Raw genomic sequence first — 22,062 nt, forward strand, 5'->3', positions numbered from 1 at the left:
TTCATCAGATCAAACATGTTCTACTTCCTGACATAACGTTCCTCGTGTTCTTCTGTGTTGAAGTTGAACTCCAAATCTCTTATCTTATCCTCATATTTATGAGAGTTTCCTTTAATATCAGTTGGATGAAGAGAATCCAAGAAGAATAAACATGTTTGAACGTCTCAGCAGAGTAAACGCTCTGCAGGTGTCTGGGACTTTTGTCCATCAGATACTCGTCCGCTGTCCTCTGCGTCTGAATGCATGTTCCTCATATTTATGACTTAATAATTCTGCACTGCTCACAAAACTCTTTTGCAAATCTGTCTGGTAATAAATCTACTTCCTGTTAGTACATCAAACCCTTCAACAGTACTGCCAGACGGAGGCGGCCTTCTGAGGCCGATACTGACATCAATACAGTTGAAATATGAAGTACATCAGCTGACAGTGTTTTTATATGAACACATGACATAAACACTTGATACACATTCATTAGTTGTTGTTTTATGTGACGAAGATAGAAACTAAGTTTCAAAGTGAACTGCTGCCCTCTGGAGGACAAACTGTGTATGAAGCCTGTTGATGAACTTAGTTTGACTTTTCTTCACTTCATGTCTTGTTACTCATCAGTCAATATGTATATTTATCTATATCAAGTCAGAGAATATGTGATTTCTCTCCTCCGAGACGAATAAAAGCATTGGGACGGCCTTCAATATGGCGGCGCAGAACCACTTTCGGTTTAGTCGAGGAGCGAGGAGACTGCAATTTAGAGACTTGTGATGAACACTTTATATTCCAGGTGGAAGTGCACACTGACATGAAGAAGAGCAGAGATAACTCATGAGTACTGCGTGAAGCTCAGACATCTACTTTATTACTGTATCATGCACCTGGTGTGATGACGTAGAGGCCACATCAAAGAGGCCGCCGAGGGAGAGAAACAACGCACTTGTGTCCTTCTTCACTCCCTCGAGGAAACACCAACAATGAGCTGCACGCGCGGGGTTTACTCGCGTGGGCTTGAAGAGCTTTTGTGACTCTTTATAACTTTTCATATCGTCTCGAGGAAGTCCTGCCACTAAACACCGAGAGCAGCAGAAGAAGCTCCAGCGGGTGAAACGCGGTCTCCTCGGACACTAAAGTACTTGAAACAAAGGAGTCGCTCACCCGCCGCCGCGCCGTGAAGGCTCAGCAGCAGGAGACTCAGAGTCCACGTCTCCATCGGGAAGAGCTGCTGCTTGTTCACCAGGAGAAGAAGCGACGCATCCTGTCAGCTCCAGAACCGGGACTGAAGTTTGGGAGAGAGGAGGAAGAGAAGGAGGAGGAAGAGGAGAAGGAGGAGCCTCCAACCTCTGCGCCAATGAGAATTCACGCTGAGCGCGTACGTCACTAAACACTAGGTAGAAGTGAGCCACACAGGTTGTGAACCAAAGCGAAAGTATGCTGAGGATGATGTTTCAGCCTGTGTGAGAGGATGAAGGAGACATTCATTCTCACGTGTTCACCTCCTGCTGCTCGGGTCTGCTGTCATGGTCTGTAGTGTGACGTCATGTAACGTGCAGACACGCGGTCATGCGGTGGGAGGTCAAAGGTCACACTGTCAGCAACACATCAGCTTCTCTTGTTGTTCTTTTACCTCAGAGTTTGTCTCTGAGAGGAGAACGAGAGGCAAAGAGACGAGGAGCAAAGCAGGAAGAGAGTCAGAGAGCTTCTCCAACGCAATTGCTGATCAAGCACTTTATTAAAGGTTATGGAAGTTCATTTGATTAAACACTCGTCCTTTGTTCTCACTGCTTTACTGAGGTGATCATATGAGTATACACTTCATCTAAGTATTTAACCATAATGCTTGTGAATTAATAATTGCTTATTTTAATGTGGTCCGACACCCTTTTGATGAATTAGTGTGACTGTGTTTCTAAAGGAGAATATTTAAATTGTGAATATGAGACTTCATCTGAGCTGCTGGTGTGAAATCATCTGTCTTCTTTAATCATCTCTCTTCACCTTTGTGAACTCTCTTCTCTTCCTTCACTTCTCTCTGACGTCATCACTGTGATGCAAAAGCAGCTCCAGAGTGGAAGCCTGTAACTTTGTGATGCTCAGCACACCGATCACTCTGACTGCTCTTGGAGATGAGAAGGGCTTTTACTCATCGTCTGTCTCTTGTGCAAAGAATAAACATGACATAACAGACTTTATTACAATACAATATTATCCAAATGACTTTCAACAACAGTCTGAAAACTGTAGAAAAGCAGCAGCTCCCCTAACGTGTGAGTGGACTGTCTCAAAGGAAACCAGCATTCGGTTTCTGACGCAACGACTTCAGACAAACAAGTAAAAGTTCCAATAAAACGATGTAAAAACACTCCGTCACAAATACAAGTACTGCGTTCGACACCCAGCTCCAGTGGAAGTACAAAAGTATTATCGGCTAAATGTTTCTGAATCAAAAGTGAATCCTCAGTTGTTCAGAGGCTTCAGTGTGTGAGCAGCACTTCATTGTTGCAGCAGGTCCAGTTAGTTGATCTGCTTCATGACGCAGCTCACAGCTCACAGGTTTCATCCTGTCAGCTTCACTTGTTCACACCTTGGTAGGTTAAAGGTCACCTGTGGCCAATATTTAGTGAAGGCATTTATTATCTTTACTTTCCAAATATTCAGAGATGCTCTTTAAAGCCTCTGAAACACCATTGAGATGGACGTCCAGCTTCTCTGTTTAAAACTTGACTGAGGAAGTCATTCTTCACTTATTTTGATTTACACAAAACATAACTGGACTGTGGCACAACAAAACAAAACAGCGTTTGTGAAGAGTGTAAAATGAAAACATTAAACTAATGTTGGTGTTATTTACAGGACACAGCTCAGAGCAGTGCACTGTATAATATCACAATGATAGACTCAGAAAGAGAGCAGCATGGTCTGTTTGTTTGGGAACATCATCACTTCTGAGCTTCTGAGTGAAACTAGAAACCAGGCAGAATATTATGGGCTGTTGAGATCAGCAGCTCTGGACTTGCTTCCCTGAGCTCTGAAATACAGCAAAGTGAAGTGAATACGCCCATAAAAACACGTCACAATGAACCCGCCCACAATGCAACTTGATTAACTCGTTTAATGTCCGTCTGCCAAACCCTCTGGTTCTGTGAGAGTTCAGGTCATGAGGCCTCTCTGGTTGTTGTCTTGAGCGCCTCTGCTGGCCAGAAGCAGAACATCCCTCTGGAGCGTTTCTGTGAAATCACCTGATGAGGTCGTTTGGTTTCGTTTGTGTGTTGTTGTGTGACAGTGTTCTGCAGGATCGTTGTGTCTCTTTGGTCCCTGACAGTAAACACATGGAGAAAAAAGAACCTGCAGGGTGAATGTGTTGACTGTAAAGTATTTGTACTGACTAAGAACACAACACTCTGGTCTTGTCTGTCCGGATACGAGGGTCACGAGCTGCTTGATACAAACTAAGCTTGCATGTGTACAGTGTGTACACACAATGAACAACAGTGTTCAATGTGTCTCTGGTCCTCATCTGACCTCTGACCTCACAGACGGGATTGTACTCCTGACGGGCAGCAGACACAGCTTTCCTCACGTACTCTGTTCATTTTATTTGTACACAATATGCAAATCAGTTGTAACTTTTCTATAATAATAAAAATACTAATAATAATCATCTTTTTTCTTTTCTTCAGGTGGTAATGCTTTCATAAGTATGTTTTGAGAGAATGAAGGTGACATAAGGACACATGAAGGTAGTGAACAGTCCAGTCAAAGGCCTGATGCATTATGGTCTGGTGAAGGGCGCCATCTAGTGGCCGAGCTGAGGAGCCTTATCTGGAGTAGTTTATTATTTCATTATTTTAGTCCTTATCAATGGCTTGTCTTGAAGTTTTCAGTCAATTTCATTTTCAGTTTTAACTTAACCTTCATTTTGAGTTGCGACTCTGTTTCACCGCTCATCACTTATTGCTGATCAGGCACTTTATTTAAGCAATAAGGTACGAGAGGCAGCACTGTATCGTCAATAATGTCCTAAATGATCCTCTTCGGCTAACCACTCATCAAAAGTATCAACGTTGACACGAAACATGTTTGGTAACTGTCAAGCTTGAAATGACAGCTAATGGTTACATAAAACGTTCTGGTAAACATAACCAGGTTGTACAGGACATTATAACACATGACGTACACCTGTGGACTCGTCTCAACCAATCAGAATGCTTCATTTCAATGAAGAGAAACTAACTCTTTTTTCACCGTTAGACATACAGAGTCACACAGATCAGACGGAGAGATCTGAGCCGACACATGCAGGGCAGGTTGTACACGGGCCAGTTTATTAACACGGACACCTGTCAAATGTCCACATTAATCAACTAACTGCTAGTGACGGTAAATGGACCTGTACACATTCATCATGGATGTCAGACTGTTGTACACACATGGATGTTCAATGCGCTTTATTATGCAAGTCACATGTGGAGGAAGTCAAGAAACAGGGTTGCACGTCATATTAATGTAAACTAACAGCAGCTATTAAATATGTGAGCCCACCATTCACTCCCCATCCACTAATCTCCCTCTTTACAGGATTCAAATGAAATGAGTGTGAGATGGAAGTGAAACCTCTGGAAAGGCTGCCGTGGTTGCACACTGTGCTTTTGTCCTGAACAATCTGCTATAGTGTGTTTTGCAGTTATTGCTTAAAGTGTTTCATATTGTTGACATGATCGATGTCAGACATGAGTTGAATGTATTTGTCACAACAAATAGAACAGCTACATGTCACCAAAGCATATTCAGAGTCTGTATCTGAGTTAAAAATACTCATTATCAAAACATAGTTCCACTTTAGAACAATAATAATATGATCCTGTACATGTAATAGTCAGTAATGAGCCAGGACAGGATGATCTTTGTAAACTTTCAGAGATAAAATGAGTTTTTCTTCTAACTGGTTTCACAGAGAGTGTAATACACAGAAACAACAGCATGCACTGAGTCAGCACTATGTCAGGAACTTGAAGAACGCTACGAACACAAATCACTTTTTCCTTCCACAACAGTGTGAATCCAGTGAAACAGTGAATGTCAACCACCAAGCACAGAGACAGAGACCATCACTGATGAGTCACACTACAAGCAACACAACGACTGTGGCTCAGCGGTGAGCTAGGTCGTCCTTGGGCGAGATACTGAACACCAAATTGCTCCTGTAACTGTGTCTCCGGGGTTCATGGCTGTGTTTGAATGTGAGCGGCTCCATCAGTGTATGAATGGGTGAATGATGACGAGTAGTGTGGAAGCGCTTTGAGTGGCCGGAAGACTAGAAAAGTGCTGTAGACGTTACGTACAGGTCCATTTACCATATACAACATGCAGCAAGCACCTCTGACAAAGGAGTGAAAGGCTGAATATAACAATGCACAATACACTGAAACATTTAGTATCAGAATGAGATAAAAGCATTTGTGCAAACCCAGAGGTACTTTTACCCCCAACAGATGTTGAGAGCAATGATGGGCAAATTTGACATTTTTGACAGTTCTGCATGCTCAAATCCTTGCATTTCACTCCAGACACTCACATATTCATTATTTTCAAACTTAAAACAATGTTCACTTTCCTCATAAATGCTCTGCCTCTTTTCATGTTTTTCATATCATTTGGAATTTTGTAAATATTCAAAAATTCTGATTCATTTAAACTCAAAAGAATCTGTGGATCTTTTCGCCTCCTCTTGGGCAACCCTCACCTGACAGTTTAACTGCTTTCACTGCTCACACACACCACGCCATTTGAACTGACATTTGACTGACATCACAACTCCTTTCAACGCTCTGACACATTTCAAAAGGTCTTGTTGAGAAAAGGAAAGAAGCTGAGGGATAATTCAGCCTTGTACACAAAATGACTATTTCATCATGATTATTATTATAATAATAAACATCTTGTTTCTGAAGCTGCAGCGCGTCTGCAACACGTTAGGTGCAATTGTGAGTATTTATTTCATATTTTTCACTCCCGGATTTGAAAGTCTCACGAGATGAGAGCCAATCATAAAATAATCAATGAATCAGTTTCTGTCAGAGCAGCATTGAAGTAGAAGGAAACAGACATTCTCGCAGCGGGTCAGCAGACAGCGTTGATGCGCTGGAGGCTCAGGTGAAGCGCCTCTCTGGGTCTCTGCAGCGCTCACCTCTGAAGGCGTCGTCGTTTCAACACAGCTTTGGGTGCATCTCAAGTCGCTAAATTGTCGTTTCCTCGCTCCTCGCTCCTCGACTGAACCGGAAGTGGTTCTGCGCCGCCATATTGAAGGCCGTCCCAAAGCTCTTATTCGGCTCGGAGGAGCGAGGAGAGAAATCGGAGGAGTCATGATCGAGGAGCCCCGAGAGCAGACTTCCAGGAAGTGTTTTAACGCTGGACACGCCCCCTCACTGTTCCTCTGTCATCTGATTGGACGCTGCAGCTGAGCGGACTGATCGCTGGAGTTTCACACCAGAGTGAAGACGATCACAGAATAAACGTTATATATTTTAGTGTTTTCTTATTCACCATCTGTGTAGCGGCGTTCCGTCTGTGTTTTCATCACGCAGCTAAAGAGCAGCGGGCACAGTGAGTTTTCTCGCACGCGCATGAAATCAGACTGTTCGATTCTGTTTCTTTGTCTTTTATTTCTTAGCAAAATTGTACAAAATAATAAACGTTCAAAAACAATATACGGTCCCTTGATCACGCGGTAAAAAACTGTCTGCTCGCAACCCTAATGCGGCTCTTTCCCCTCCACCTGATGCCATTATGACGTCATTAAAACACCTGGTGCGAGCGTCTGTCATTAACATAAACACCTTTCAATAAAATTCAAAAATAAAGTTCCTCCGCCGTGAGCATAATTCTAAATATTAAATTCTAAATACTTCTGACATTTTAATTGATCTAAAACACACTTGTGGCTCTTACAATCTGGTTAAAATATGTGTTCATTCATTGTAGGTCTGAATAACAAAAGTACCACAAACTATTTTCTTCAAAGATTTGATCTGTTGTTACTCTCAATAACTTTTATTATGTATGTAATTAAAATCAGAGAGCTGGAAAGAAGAAACACTTTGACAACATGTATGGTTATTTTATAACGTCACAATTAGAATTTCAAAACATATTGACATAAATAATGAATAAATAAGACTCAACTCCGCCGACTGACAGCTGATCAGCTGTGATCAGCATATTGTGTGTTAATGCAGCTTTAAAGCCTCATTGTATGGCTGCCTTTTGCCACAGAAACATAAGTCATATTCCATCTTCATGTTGGTGGTGAGGTGGCCCCTTTTCTTTATGTTTGGATGACTGATTGTTGATAAATGTTGTAGATAATGATGTTTAATGATGTTTAATGTTGCCAATTTGTGAAGGAGAGGAGTTCCCTCCTCTTCACGCTGTCACTCGCATCTGTTTGGAAAAATAAATAAGCATTCATAAATGAAGAGAGCAAAAAGTAACGACATGTTTCTCATGTGTCAGAAATGGAAAGCTGTCAAACCTTTAAGACGGAGAAGTGAATGTGTGCAACTTCTGAACATGTGTATAAATATGTGTACATGTGATATTTCAGACAGGAACAGGAAGTAGTTACCATCACATCAGCCGTGTGGAGCTGTTTACACCTTCTGTTAAAGAGTCAGACCCTGAAGAGAAGAAATACATAGTTAGAAGAAGAGTCACGTCAATGGATGGATGAATGAATGGATGATGGATGGATGGATGATGGATATGAACCTGATTCGCTCATCGGAGGAGGAGAAGGGTTCAGTGGAGTCTTCACATCTACAAAAACAGAGCAAAATGAATCCAGGCAGCTCCAGGAGGGTTGTGGGTGCTGCTGCGATCACAGCTGTTAAACTAAACAGCTGCGACCAGAACCACTGACCACCACTCATATACGTGTATGTACAGAATGAGTTTATTCTTGTTATTCTTTTCTTTCTTTAATTCTACTTCAAGATCATTTCTACTTTTTCATTTTTAATATATTAATATTGTAGGAATGTTGACAGTATAAATGACATCATATGTAAGCTCCTCCCCCGTACTTCCCTCACTTCATATCAGTTAGAAAAACTCTGATCATTTCAGTTTGAGTGATGAAGTACGAGTCATTGTAAAGCACTCTGCATATGAGCATCTAGTCAAAGTATTACAGTTTAAATCAATAAAAACACTTCTACTTACTCTTTTGAGGATCTTTATCTGAAATAAAAAGAAAAGACTTTCAGACGTCACAGTTTATTCAGAATATCTTTTCTCCACTAAATCTGACTCCCTTACATTGGTAACAAAGCAACCTTTAACAGTCTGTGTAGTCTTTATTTATTGTTCTCGAGCTTCTCTCTGACATCATTGAGCACTGAGTCTGGTGGCTGTTGGCTGCTGCATTAAAGAAACTCTTCAGCAGTAACAGTGTGGTGAGTTCAGGCAGCTCGTCTTCACCAACACAGACGCAGTAAAGCAGCAGAGAGCTGCAGGATGATCAGAGGACCTGGTGACTACAACAGCAGAGGTCTGTGGCCCCAAAGCCAGACGCCCAAACTGCTGGGTGCTTCTCACTTTGGTGAATAGGAGCTGAACCCTGATCACCTTCAACACACAGGAGAGACTAAAGAAAAGAGTGAGAGATGTCAGGATGGTTAAATCCCTCCTCCCGTAGTGATTTAACTGGAGCGCTCCAGCAGTTCTCTGTTGGATCACGATGGTCCTGTCACATGACCGTCACACTGCGGCTCTGAGCTTTAAGCTTCTTCCTGCTGCTCGCTTCAGACTGTGAAAGTGACCTGAAGCTGCTTTCACTTTGCAACCTGATAAGCAGGAAGTCAAAGGCTCAAATCAAAGAAGAACAGGAAATGTCAAACCTGGAAATCCTTGAGTTTCTCACCTTTCCTCTTTTTGTAACACATGAATCCGCCCACAGCGAGGACGAGAACGACCACTGCAGCGATGATGATGATGATGCTGCTGCTGGTGGTCATGTCATTGAGCTTCTCTGTTGAAAAAAGACAAAAGATGAGGCAGTGAATCACTTTGCACAAAATGTCATCGTTTCATTTGTGATAACTGCAGAAATATTTATGTGAAAATAAAGAAACCACAAACAACCTTTTTCAAAATGAACGAAACCAACGTGCACTTGAGTTTAGAAAAGTATAAACCAGGAAAGAATAAGACTAAATTCCAGTAAACATGTGGAGGAGGATACCGGACATAAAGAAAATATAAGACAGAGAGATATAGACTTTATTTTTTGGGGCGTCCATCAGCTGAAACCACACAACACAAGAACAAAGTGGTATTCAACACAAACTAAAAGCTTCTCACTCACAGAACACGTGTTAGCCTTCATCCCTCCTGGTCTCAGTCTCACCTGCGTTGGTCCTGATCACAGCTTCATCCAGTCTGGTGACGATGTTCTTCTCCACACCAGACAGCTTAAACACACACTCGTACCTCCTCCAGTCTTCAGCCGGGACGGAGGAGAGTTTCAGGTCGACGCTCATCTGGAAGGTTCCATCGTGGTTGTGGAGGATCTCTCCGTGGTCCACGTCCTCGTGGAGCTCCTCTCCATCTTTCCTCCAGAACAGTGAGGCTCTGTCCGGGTAGAAGCCTGTAGCGTGGCAGCAGACTGGAGAGGAGGGAGACTTCTGGAGGAGAGACACCAAGGGAAGCTCTGGAGAGAGAGAGAGAGAGAGAGAGACAGAGAGAGAGAGAGAGAGAGAGAGAGAGAGAGAAAAAGAGAGAGAGAGAGAGAGAGAGAGAGAGAGAGAGAGAGAGAGAGAGAGAGAGAGAGAGAGAGAGAGAGAGAGAGAGAGAGAGATTTTTAGAAACCCTTTATTTTACTTAAAACAAACTGAACATCCTAGTTATGACAAAACTAAACAAATCAATCAACAAACAAACAGAAACACACAAAAAAAAAAAAAAAATGTTGTTGTGCACTTTTACACATGTTGTGTTCTTGTCCCGTCCGCCGTGTGGAGGTCCATGAGTCTGCGCTCCGTCCCCTCAACAGCGGCTCTGAGGCCCCGTCCAGCTTCAGCATTAATCCTGATCCGGAAAAGGATCCGTAGAGTCAGGAGCCTTGTTGTCCTCATCCTTCGTACTCCGCCCAGCACCGCTCCAGAGATCCACTGGGACGTGCCCACAGCAGACAGCTCGGCTCACTTGCCTCATGTTTTTGGTGTCTCTGAGGAACTTCTGAATCCTTTCCAGGCTGTAGGTCCTCCTGCCATCACGGCTTTTCACCTCGGACCCAGAGGAACTAACATCATCAGAGTCCTCTTCCTGACTGGACTCAGACTCTTCTCTCTCTTCCTCGGAGCCCCCTGCTTCCTTCTTGGCCTGCGAGCTCCCAGCATCCCCCCTACACTTCCTCTTCAGCTGGCGGGCTTTGAACCCTTCCTCCTCTTCGTCCATGTCCACCTCGCTCCCTGCCAGACCACCATCCTCCACACCTTCCTCATCTTCATGCTCACCTAGCACCTGCCTCTCACTAGCCTCCCCTCCCCTCAGTTCTATTGCGCCTAAAACATTGACATCCAGGCACCGTGAACACACTCACGGGAGTTGTTGGTTTTAACCACGTTTCAGTCTAGATTTGAGTCAGAGAGAAGATGAGTTAGCTGATTGCTCTTTGCAGCAATGCTCCTGATGTTGAAATGACCACCAAATAGTCCCCTCAGCTTCAGCTTTCTATCCCAGAAGACTTTTGCATGATTGACGGTTTGAAAAGTTTTGAGTCGTCTCTGCTTCGCCACTGCAGGGTTTCAACACACAGCGAGGTCTGCAGCCGGTTCATAAGAGGGACACCAACTGTGTATTAATGTTATCACTCATTTTGATGTTATGTAGTTTAGACGCCTGAGTAAAACATATATTTACAGTGGTCCCTCGTTTATCTCGGGGGATTCGTTCCAAAAACAACCCGCGACAGATGAAATCCGCGAAGTAGTGAGCTTTATTTTTTTTTACTATTAGAAATGTCTTAAGGCCCTAAAACCCCTAACGGCACACTTTTATACACTTTTCTCAGACAGGCATTTTCTCACTTATTTAAACACTCTCAAAGTTTAAAATTAAGATTTCATTTTAATGATCAATCTACGAGGTCCTCTGACCTCTTTGTCCCGGAGCCGCTCCGCTGACTTTTCATCGTGACGTATTGTGTCCTGTGCAGGAGACGCTGCACGAGGAGACTGATTACAAGATGTACAGTACAGCCCCTCAGCTCAATGAGGGCGCACAACACAATGCACGTTCATAACGTACGATGTAAAAAAAAAGAAGCAACAAACAAAAAAAATCCGTGAAACAGCGAGTCCGCGAAAAGTGAACCGCGATATACAAGGGACGACTGTATATTAATTAATGTATGCAATGCAAATAAATGTTTTTAAAGTGTGCAACTGAAAAAAGAAGTGTGAGACAAAGGAGATGAAAAGACAGATGAAGAGGTGATGAGAGAGATCAGAAAAGAGAGGAAGACAGGGAGAGAGAGAGACAGAGTGAGAGAGACAGAGTGAAGAGAGAGAGAGAGAGAGAGAGAGAGAGAGAGAGAGAGAGAGAGAGAGAGAGAGAGAGAGAGAGATCAAAGACAAAGAGAGAGAGACAATGGAGTAGTGATGAGTGTGGAGGAGGAAGGGTGGGAGGAGACGTGGTGAAGGACAGAAGGAGACAGAGAGAGGAAGGAGGAGACATGTGAGAGACTCAGTGGGTCTCTGCATGTGACTGTTGCTCAGCAACAAGAGAAGGGTCATGAGCATCGTGTCCATGAAGAGACATCAGGTCATGTGACTCTACCTGTTCTCATCAGAGAGCTGCTCCCGTACTTCACAAACTTCTTCAGTGACTCAGGACAGATCTGAGTCAGGTAGTGATTCATCTGTGCTGTCTGAGCTTTGTTGTGATCCCACTTGAGTTTGGTGCTGACAGCTTGTTGTTTTGGAGCGATCCATGTCCGTGTCTTCATGTCAAAGGATATGAAGTCTTCTCCATCAAAACCATGCTGATGAAAACCTCTGAGCACCTCATTGGTCTCATCATCCCATTCACAGCCAGCCATCACCTGGAAAATATGGACACCTGAGAGAGAGAGAGAGAGAGAGAGAGAGAGAGAGAGAGAGAGAGAGAGAGAGAGAGAGAGAGATTAACATGTTTATTGATAAAACCTTTTTTTTAATATGAAATATTAATTAAAATATATTAGTCACATGAAGGTAATCTGATCTAATCTGTAGTTTTTATATATGTATATTCATGGATAAAACTTATGATTGTTGTAATTATTGATTATGAAATGATTTTATCCATCAATCATTAAATTGTTTACAATGTAAAATGTAAAAAAAGAAATAGAGAAAGCTGGCGTCAGGTTCTGAGAGGATGAGGTGAAATATTCTTTAGTCTCATCAACACTGAACAATATTTAATATGAAATGATATAAAAACAGAGAAAAGAACATCTCTCTGTGTGTGTGTGTGTGTGTGTGTGTGTGTGTGTGTGTGTGTGTGTGTGTGTGTGTGTGTGTGATCTGTTTACTTAAATACAGGAAGACAATATAAACAAAATGTGTGAATCATAAACAAACCTCCAGTTTTGTTGAAGCGCTGCTTTGCTTCTTCAATGTTGACTTTGTTGACCTGCTGGTTGCCCAAAGAGAGCTCAGTCTGTCTCTTCCAGTACTTAGGATCCTCTTCTGTGAATCTGATCATCCAGTCCTGTTTGGGTTCTGCTCTCCTGGTGTTGCTGTCATAGTGAACTATCTGAAGTTCATCAACCATCCCAACAGACACAAACTCTGGGAAGTTTGTAAGTCCAGAGGACGCAGTGTCGAAGTACTTCAGAGAGTGAGTCACTGGAACAGAAAGTCAACATCATTGATTTCACTTTTGATATCACACTTTAATAAATCTCTGAACAAAGTTGTTTTCCTGAACACAGAATCAAGAAGAACATTCAAGACGTCTGCACAACATCTGCTGTGCACTCAACAAACACAGAAACACATGAATACTTTCATCTCTGATGATTCTGACTTGAAAACTTTATATTCTGCAATGAAAATATCAAACGAGTCACAGATTGAGATGTTAGATCGATAGAAAGATGTTTCATCTGGTTTTGTCTCATCGTCTTCAGGATGCTTCATCAGCAGTTTACACTCGTCATCATCAGGTTAGTTTGAAGTCTGAAATCACAAACCTCTGAAGCAAAACAAACGCTGCCTGTGATTCATGTGATATTTCATATATTCATCAGATCAAACATGTTCTACTTCCTGACATAACGTTCCTCGTGTTCTTCTGTCTTGAAGTTGAACTCCAAATCTCTTATCTTATCCTCATATTTATGAGAGTTTCCTTCAATATCAGTTGGATGAAGAGAATCCAAGAAGAATAAACATGTTTGAACGTCTCAGCAGAGTAAACGCTCTGCAGGTGTCTGGGACTTTTGTCCATCAGATACTCGTCCGCTGTCCTCTACGTCTGAATGCATGTTCCTCATATTTATGACTTAATAATTCTGCCCTGCTCACAAAACTCTTTTGCAAATCTGTCTGGTAATAAATCTACTTCCTGTTAGTACATCAAACCCTTCAACAATACTGCCAGACGGAGGCGGCCTTCTGAGGCCGATACTGACATCAATACAGTTGAAATATGAAGTACATCAGCTGACAGTGTTTTTATATGAACACATGACATAAACACTTGATACACATTCATTAGTTGTTGTTTTATGTGACGAAGATAGAAACTAAGTTTCAAAGTGAACTGCTGCCCTCTGGAGGACAAACTGTGTATGAAGCCTGTTGATGAACCTAGTTTGACTTTTCTTCACTTCATGTCTTGTTACTCATCAGTCAATATGTATATTTATCTATATCAAGTCAGAGAATATGTGATTTCTCTCCTCGCTCCTCCGAGACGAATCAGAGCTTTGGGACGGCCTTCAATATGGCGGCGCAGAACCACTTTCGGTTTAGTCGAGGAGCGAGGAGACTGCAATTTAGAGACTTGTGATGAACATTTTATATTCCAGGTGGAAGACACACTGACGTGAAGAAGAGCAGAGATAACTCATGAGTACTGCGTGAAGCTCAGACATCTACTTTATTACTGTATCATGCACCTGGTGTGATGACGTAGAGGCCACATCAAAGAGGCCGCCGAGGGAGAGAAACAACGCACTTGTGTCCTTCTTCACTCCCTCGAGGAAACACCAACAATGAGCTGCACGCGCGGGGTTTACTCGCGTGGGCTTGAAGCGCTTTTGTGACTCTTTATAACTTTTCATATCGTCTCGAGGAAGTCCTGCCACTAAACACCGAGAGCAGCAGAAGAAGCTCCAGCGGGTGAAACGCGGTCTCCTCGGACACTAAAGTACTTGAAACAAAGGAGTCGCTCACCCGCCGCCGCGCCGTGAAGGCTCACCAGCAGGAGACTCAGAGTCCACGTCTCCATCGGGAAGAGCTGCTGCTTGTTCACCAGGAGAAGAAGCGACGCGTCCCGTCAGCTCCAGGACCCGAACTGAACTGCGGGAGAGAGGAGGAGGAGGAAGAGGAGGAGGAGGAGGAGGAGGAGGAGGAGCCTCCAACCTCTGCGCCAACGAGAATTCACGCTGAGCGCGTACGTCACTAAACACTAGGTAGAAGTGAGCCACACAGGTTGTGAACCAAAGCGGAAGTATGCTGAGGATGATGTTTCAGCCTGTGTGAGGGGATGAAGGAGACATTCATTCTCACGTGTTCATCTCCTGCTGCTCGGGTCTTCTGTCATGGTCTGTAGTGTGACGTCATGTAACGTGCAGACACGTGTTCATGCTGTGGGAGGTCAAAGGTCACACTGTCAGCAACACATCAGCTTCTCTTGTTGTTCTTTTACCTCAGAGTTTGTCTCTGAGAGGAGAACGAGAGGCAAAGAGACGAGGAGCAAAGCAGGAAGAGAGTCAGAGAGCTTCTCCAACGCAATTGCTGATCAAGCACTTTATTAAAGGTTATGGAAGTTCATTTGATTAAACACTCGTCCTTTGTTCTCACTGCTTTACTGAGGTGATCATATGAGTATACACTTCATCTAAGTATTTAACCATAATGCTTGTGAATTAATAATTGCTTATTTTAATGTGGTCCGACACCCTTTTGATGAATTAGTGTGACTGTGTTTCTAAAGGAGAATATTTAAATTGTGAATATGAGACTTCATCTGAGCTGCTGGTGTGAAATCTGTCTTCTTTAATCATCTCTCTTCACCTTTGTGAACTCTCTTCTCTTCCTTCACTTCTCTCTGACGTCATCACTGTGATGCAAAAGCAGCTCCAGAGTGGAAGCCTGTAACTTTGTGATGCTCAGCACATCGCTCACTCTGACTGCTCTTGGAGATGAGAAGGGCTTTTACTCATCGTCTATCTCTTGTGCAAAGAATAAACATGACATAACAGACTTTATTACAATACAATATTATCCAAATGACTTTCAGCAACAGTCTGAAAACTGTAGAAAAGCAGCAGCTCCCCTAACGTGTGAGTGGACTGTCTCAAAGGAAACCAGCATTCGGTTTCTGACGCGACGACAACTTCAGACAAACAAGTAAAAGTTCCAATAAAACGATGTAAAAACACTCCGTCACAAATACAAGTACTGCGTTCGACACCCAGCTCCAGTGGAAGTACAAAAGTATTATCGGCTAAATGTTTCTGAATCAAAAGTGAATCCTCAGTTGTTCAGAGGCTTCAGTGTGTGAGCAGCACTTCATTGCTGCAGCAGGTCCAGTTAGTTGATCTGCTTCATGACGCAGCTCACAGGTTTCATCCTGTCAGCTTCACTTGTTCACACCTTGGTAGGTTAAAGGTCACCTGTGGCCAATATTTAGTGAAGGCATTTATTATCTTTACTTTCCAAATATTCAGAGATGCTCTCTAAAGCCTCTGAAACACCATTGAGATGGACGTCCAGCTTCTCTGTTTAAAACTTGACTGAGGAAGTCATTCTTCACTTATTTTGATTTACACAAAACATAACTGGACTGTGGCACAACAAAACAAAACAGCGTTTGTGAAGAGTGTAAAATGAAAACATTAAACTAATGTTGGTGTTATTTACAGGACACAGCTCAGAGCAGTGCACTGTATAATATCACAATGATAGACTCAGAAAGAGAGCAGCATGGTCTGTTTGTTTGGGAACATCATCACTTCTGAGCTTCTGAGTGAAACTAGAAACCAGGCAGAATATTATGGGCTGTTGAGATCAGCAGCTCTGGACGTGCTTCCCTGAGCTCTGAAATACAGCAAAGTGAAGTGAATACGCCCATAAAAACACGTCACAATGAACCCGCCCACAATGCAACTTGATTAACTCGTTTAATGTCCGTCTGCCAAACCCTCTGGTTCTGTGAGAGTTCAGGTCATGAGGCCTCTCTGGTTGTTGTCTTGAGCGCCTCTGCTGGCCAGAAGCAGAACATCCCTCTGGAGCGTTTCTGTGAAATCACCTGATGAGGCCGTTTGGTTTCGTTTGTGTGTTGTTGTGTGACAGTGTTCTGCAGGATCGTTGTGTCTCTTTGGTCCCTGACAGTAAACACATGGAGAAAAAAGAACCTGCAGGGTGAATGTGTTGACTGTAAAGTATTTGTACTGACTAAGAACACAACACTCTGGTCTTGTCTGTCCGGATACGAGGGTCACGAGCTGCTTGATACAAACTAAGCTTGCATGTGTACAGTGTGTACACACAATGAACAACAGTGTTCAATGTGTCTCTGGTCCTCATCTGACCTCTGACCTCACAGACGGGATTGTACTCCTGACGGGCAGCAGACACAGCTTTCCTCACGTACTCTGTTCATTTTATTTGTACACAATATGCAAATCAGCTGTAACTTTTCTATAATAATAAAAATACTAATAATAATCATCTTTTTTCTTTTCTTCAGGTGGTAATGCTTCCATAAGTATGTTTTGAGAGAATGAAGGTGACATAAGGACACATGAAGGTAGTGAACACATCCAGTCAAAGGCCTGATGCATTATGGTCTGGTGAAGGGCGCCATCTAGTGGCCGAGCTGAGGAGCCTTATCTGGAGTAGTTTATTATTTCATTATTTTAGTCCTTATCAATGGCTTGTCTTGAAGTTTTCAGTCAATTTCATTTTCAGTTTTAACTTAACCTTCATTTTGAGTTGCGACTCTGTTTCACCGCTCATCACTTATTGCTGATCAGGCACTTTATTTAAGCAATAAGGTACGAGAGGCAGCACTGTATCGTCAATAATGTCCTAAATGATCCTCTTCGGCTAACCACTCATCAAAAGTATCAACGTTGACACGAAACATGTTTGGTAACTGTCAAGCTTGAAATGACAGCTAATGGTTACATAAAACGTTCTGGTAAACATAACCAGGTTGTACAGGACATTATAACACATGACGTACACCTGTGGACTCGTCTCAACCAATCAGAATGCTTCATTTCAATGAAGAGAAACTAACTCTTTTTCCACCGTTAGACATACAGAGTCACACAGATCAGACGGAGAGATCTGAGCCGACACATGCAGGGCAGGTTGTACACGGGCCAGTTTATTAACACGGACACCTGTCAAATATCCACATTAATCAACTAACTGCTAGTGACGGTAAATGGACCTGTACACATTCATCATGGATGTCAGACTGTTGTACACACATGGATGTTCAATGCGCTTTATTATGCAAGTCACATGTGGAGGAAGTCAAGAAACAGGGTTGCACGTCATATTAATGTAAACTAACAGCAGCTATTAAATATGTGAGCCCACCATTCACTCCCCATCCACTAATCTCCCTCTTTACAGGATTCAAATGAAATGAGTGTGAGATGGAAGTGAAACCTCTGGAAAGGCTGCAGTGGTTGCACACTGTGCTTTTGTCCTGAACAATCTGCTATAGTGTGTTTTGCAGTTATTGCTTAAAGTGTTTCATATTGTTGACATGATCGATGTCAGACATGAGTTGAATGTATTTGTCATAACAAATAGAACAGCTACATGTCACCAAAGCATATTCAGAGTCTGTATCTGAGTTAAAAATACTCATTATCAAAACATAGTTCCACTTTAGAACAATAATAATATGATCCTGTACATGTAATAGTCAGTAATGAGCCAGGACAGGATGATCTTTGTAAACTTTCAGAGATAAAATGAGTTTTTCTTCTAACTGGTTTCACAGAGAGTGTAATACACAGAAACAACAGCATGCACTGAGTCAGCACCATGTCAGGAACTTGAAGAACGCTACGAACACAAATCACTTTTTCCTTCCACAACAGTGTGAATCCAGTGAAACAGTGAATGTCAACCACCAAGCACAGAGACAGAGACCATCACTGATGAGTCACACTACAAGCAACACAACGACTGTGGCTCAGCGGTGAGCTGGGTCGTCCTTGGGCGAGATACTGAACACCAAATTGCTCCTGTAACTGTGTCTCCGGGGTTCATGGCTGTGTTTGAATGTGAGCGGCTCCATCAGTGTATGAATGGGTGAATGATGACGAGTAGTGTGGAAGCGCTTCGAGTGGCCGGAAGACTAGAAAAGTGCTGTAGACGTTACGTACAGGTCCATTTACCATATACAACATGCAGCAAGCACCTCTGACAAAGGAGTGAAAGGCTGAATATAACAATGCACAATACACTGAAACATTTAGTATCACAATGAGATAAAAGCATTTGTGCAAACCCAGAGGTACTTTTACCCCCAACAGATGTTGAGAGCAATGATGGGCAAATTTGACATTTTTGACAGTTCTGCATGCTCAAATCCTTGCATTTCACTCCAGACACTCACATATTCATTATTTTCAAACTTAAAACAATGTTCACTTTCCTCATAAATGCTCTGCCTCTTTTCATGTTTTTCATATCATTTGTAAATTTGTAAATATTCAAAAATTCTGATGCATTTAAGTTCAAAAGAATCTGTGGATCTTTTCGCCTCCTCTTGGGCAACCCTCACCTGACAGTTTAACTGCTTTCACTGCTCACACACACCACGCCATTTGAACTGACATTTGACTGACATCACAACTCCTTTCAACGCTCTGACACATTTCAAAAGGTCTTGTTGAGAAAAGGAAAGAAGCTGAGGGATAATTCAGCCTTGTACACAAAATGACTATTTCATCATGATTATTATTATAATAATAAACATCTTGTTTCTGAAGCTGCAGCGCGTCTGCAACACGTTAGGTGCAATTGTGAGTATTTATTTCATATTTTTCACTCCCGGATTTGAAAGTCTCACGAGATGAGAGCCAATCATAAAATAATCAATGAATCAGTTTCTGTCAGAGCAGCATTGAATAGGAAGTAGAAGGAAACAGACATTCTCGCAGCGGGTCAGCAGACAGCGTTGATGCGCTGGAGGCTCAGGTGAAGCGCCTCTCTGGGTCTCTGCAGCGCTCACCTCTGAAGGCGTCGTCGTTTCAACACAGCTTTGGGTGCATCTCAAGTCGCTAAATTGTCGTTTCCTCGCTCCTCGCTCCTCGACTGAACCGGAAGTGGTTCTGCGCCGCCATATTGAAGGCCGTCCCAAAGCTCTTATTCGGCTCGGAGGAGCGAGGAGGGAAATCGGAGGAGTCATGATCGAGGAGCCCCGAGAGCAGACTTCCAGGAAGTGTTTTAACGCTGGACACGCCCCCTCACTGTTCCTCTGTCATCTGATTGGACGCTGCAGCTGAGCGGACTGATCGCTGGAGTTTCACACCAGAGTGAAGACGATCACAGAATAAACGTTATATATTTTAGTGTTTTCTTATTCACCATCTGTGTAGCGGCGTTCCGTCTGTGTTTTCATAACGCAGCTAAAGAGCAGCGGGCACAGTGAGTTTTCTCGCACGCGCATGAAATCAGACCGTTCGATTCTGTTTCTTTGTCTTTTATTTCTTAGCAAAAATGTACAAAATAATAAACGTTCAAAAACAATATACGGTCCCTTGATCACGCGGTAAAAAACTGTATGCTCGCAACCCTAATGCGGCTCTTTCCCCTCCACCTGATGCCATTATGACGTCATTAAAACACCTGGTGCGAGCGTCTGTCATTAACATAAACACCTTTCAATAAAATTCAAAAATAAAGTTCCTCCGCCGTGAGCATAATTCTAAATATTAAATTCTAAATACTTCTGACATTTTAATTGATCTAAAACACACTTGTGGCTCTTACAATCTGGTTAAAATATGTGTTCATTCATTGTAGGTCTGAATAACAAAAGTACCACAAACTATTTTCTTCAAAGATTTGATCTGTTGTTACTCTCAATAACTTTTATTATGTATGTAATTAAAATCAGAGAGCTGGAAAGAAGAAACACTTTGACAACATGTATGGTTATTTTATAACGTCACAATTAGAATTTCAAAACATATTGACATAAATAATGAATAAATAAGACTCAACTCCGCCGACTGACAGCTGATCAGCTGTGATCAGCTGTCAGTCGGCTGCAGTCATCAGAAACCGACATCGCTTCATGTGACGCTTCAGAGGAAAGGACGTGTCATGTCTGTTAAAACATGTTTCCTCGCGTCTTCTCTCCTTGCTTGGCTTCCTTGCGTCTCTCCATGCATCCCTGGTGGGAGGGACTGAGACGCAAGGAAGGGACGCAAGTGAGGGAAACGGGGATGCCATTTAGAGACTTGATATGCAGCCTTTGTCTCTTACACTGAGGCTGGCGGCCTGAGCTGCTGGCTGCTTCGTGGTCAGCACAGCGGGGCTTTACCGTCAGCCTAAATCCCTCCTTTAGTCCCATGAAGCTCTTTAAAGCTGGACGCTTTGGCTCTTTTCACCCCGTGCTGGTGGAAAAGCAACGCACCACCCTCCATCAGACTCACTGACCAGATGTTTGTGGGCCTCGAGGACGGTTTGACCAATATAGCATTGTCACCTCCGCCAAGAGGATCATGCGATCCCTCCATTGTCTCCGTGTCCACGATGGAGTGAGTGAGTGTGCATCTCTGTGTCTGTCCGCGGCTAATCTTGTGTTGTTTGGGTGGCCATGCTGAGAGACCTCTGGTGGTTGCTGTGTTGGTCAATGTCTCAGGCCTCTCGCTGCCCTTCTTCTGTCCCCTCCAACAATAAAGAAAAAAGAAAGTAGCATCTTAGTAGCACTTCAGTATACTTTGTAGTTTAACTTTCTTGAAGAAATTGTACTTTCTTGATTCTTGTTGTTTGGTTGATTCTTGTTGTTTGGTTGATTCTTGTTGTTTGGTTAAATGCATCTATTGTAAGTCGCTTTGTATAAAAGTGTTAGCTTAATGAAATGTAATGGATTCATTATTCAAAATGCAAAACATATGTTCACAAATATAAATACAGAAAAATATTGTTCTTTTATAATGCCAAATAGCCAGTTGTTGTATCCAGTACAAGGAGAGGGGCACTGACCAACCGTTGGTATTTGATGAGTTTGGGAGTTCCAGCGGGTTGTTGGCTGGAGGGTTGAGTACTGCTCACCACGGAGCTTGGACCGGGGTGATGTCCCTCTGCAGTTGGGCCTTGTTGGTCTTGTTGGTCTTGTTGTCTGAGTAGCGCCCAACACTTTACAGACACCAAATGGAATAAACTAAATAAACAAACCAAACACACAAAATATTATATATATATATATATTGTCTTCTATGTATATATATATATGTGTGTATATATATATATATATATATATATATATATATATATATATATATATATACATATATACATATATATATATATATATATATATATATATATATATATACATATATACATATATATTTGTGTGTTTATATATAAACACACAAAATAAAAAAAATATATAATATATATATACACACAGATATATATATATATATATATATATATATATATATATATATATATATATATATATATATATAAAAACATGTAGTTCGAAAGGTTTGAAATACTACAGGTTAGTTATATTAAAACAGACCCAACCCCCATTTCTTGTAAATAATTAAACTATTCTCACGTTCTTAAAACAATTGAA

The 22,062-nt window shown here is 42.3% G+C and overlaps 2 protein-coding genes across 6 annotated transcripts in view; both read right to left on the reverse strand.

Annotated features, from left to right (window-relative positions):
• Nucleotides 1-1,207, reverse strand: part of LOC137784835 (major histocompatibility complex class I-related gene protein-like) — a 29,306-nt gene extending 28,099 nt beyond the window's left edge. Inside the window, exon 1 of the mRNA XM_068575784.1 lies at nucleotides 1,153-1,207. Within this exon, the coding sequence (XP_068431885.1) occupies nucleotides 1,153-1,207 (55 nt within the window). The remainder of the gene's footprint in view (nucleotides 1-1,152) is intronic.
• The window catches only part of LOC137784832 (major histocompatibility complex class I-related gene protein-like), an 84,210-nt gene that overhangs the window by 14,881 nt on the left and 47,267 nt on the right, over nucleotides 1-22,062 (reverse strand). Inside the window, exons 1-9 of one of the 5 annotated variants that reach the window (XM_068575780.1) lie at nucleotides 14,442-14,567; nucleotides 12,621-12,887; nucleotides 11,833-12,114; nucleotides 9,401-9,703; nucleotides 8,915-9,022; nucleotides 8,215-8,232; nucleotides 7,762-7,809; nucleotides 7,619-7,670; nucleotides 7,219-7,434 (exon numbers count right to left, since the gene is read on the reverse strand). In XM_068575780.1, coding sequence (XP_068431881.1) covers nucleotides 7,621-7,670; nucleotides 7,762-7,809; nucleotides 8,215-8,232; nucleotides 8,915-9,022; nucleotides 9,401-9,703; nucleotides 11,833-12,114; nucleotides 12,621-12,887; nucleotides 14,442-14,496 — 1,131 coding nt within the window. In that variant the 5' untranslated portion in view covers nucleotides 14,497-14,567 and the 3' untranslated portion in view covers nucleotides 7,219-7,434; nucleotides 7,619-7,620. Of the gene's footprint in view, nucleotides 1-7,218; nucleotides 7,439-7,618; nucleotides 7,671-7,761; nucleotides 7,810-8,214; nucleotides 8,233-8,914; nucleotides 9,023-9,400; nucleotides 9,704-11,832; nucleotides 12,115-12,620; nucleotides 12,888-14,441; nucleotides 14,568-22,062 lie in introns of those variants that run through there. The other 4 variants (XM_068575781.1, XM_068575779.1, XM_068575777.1 and 1 more) reach the window with 4 other exon arrangements.

Source organism: Clinocottus analis, unplaced genomic scaffold (assembly GCF_023055335.1).
Source record: "Clinocottus analis isolate CAN_PGR_092001 unplaced genomic scaffold, fCliAna1.0.p SCAF_14, whole genome shotgun sequence".
NCBI lineage: Eukaryota > Metazoa > Chordata > Actinopteri > Perciformes > Cottidae > Clinocottus > Clinocottus analis.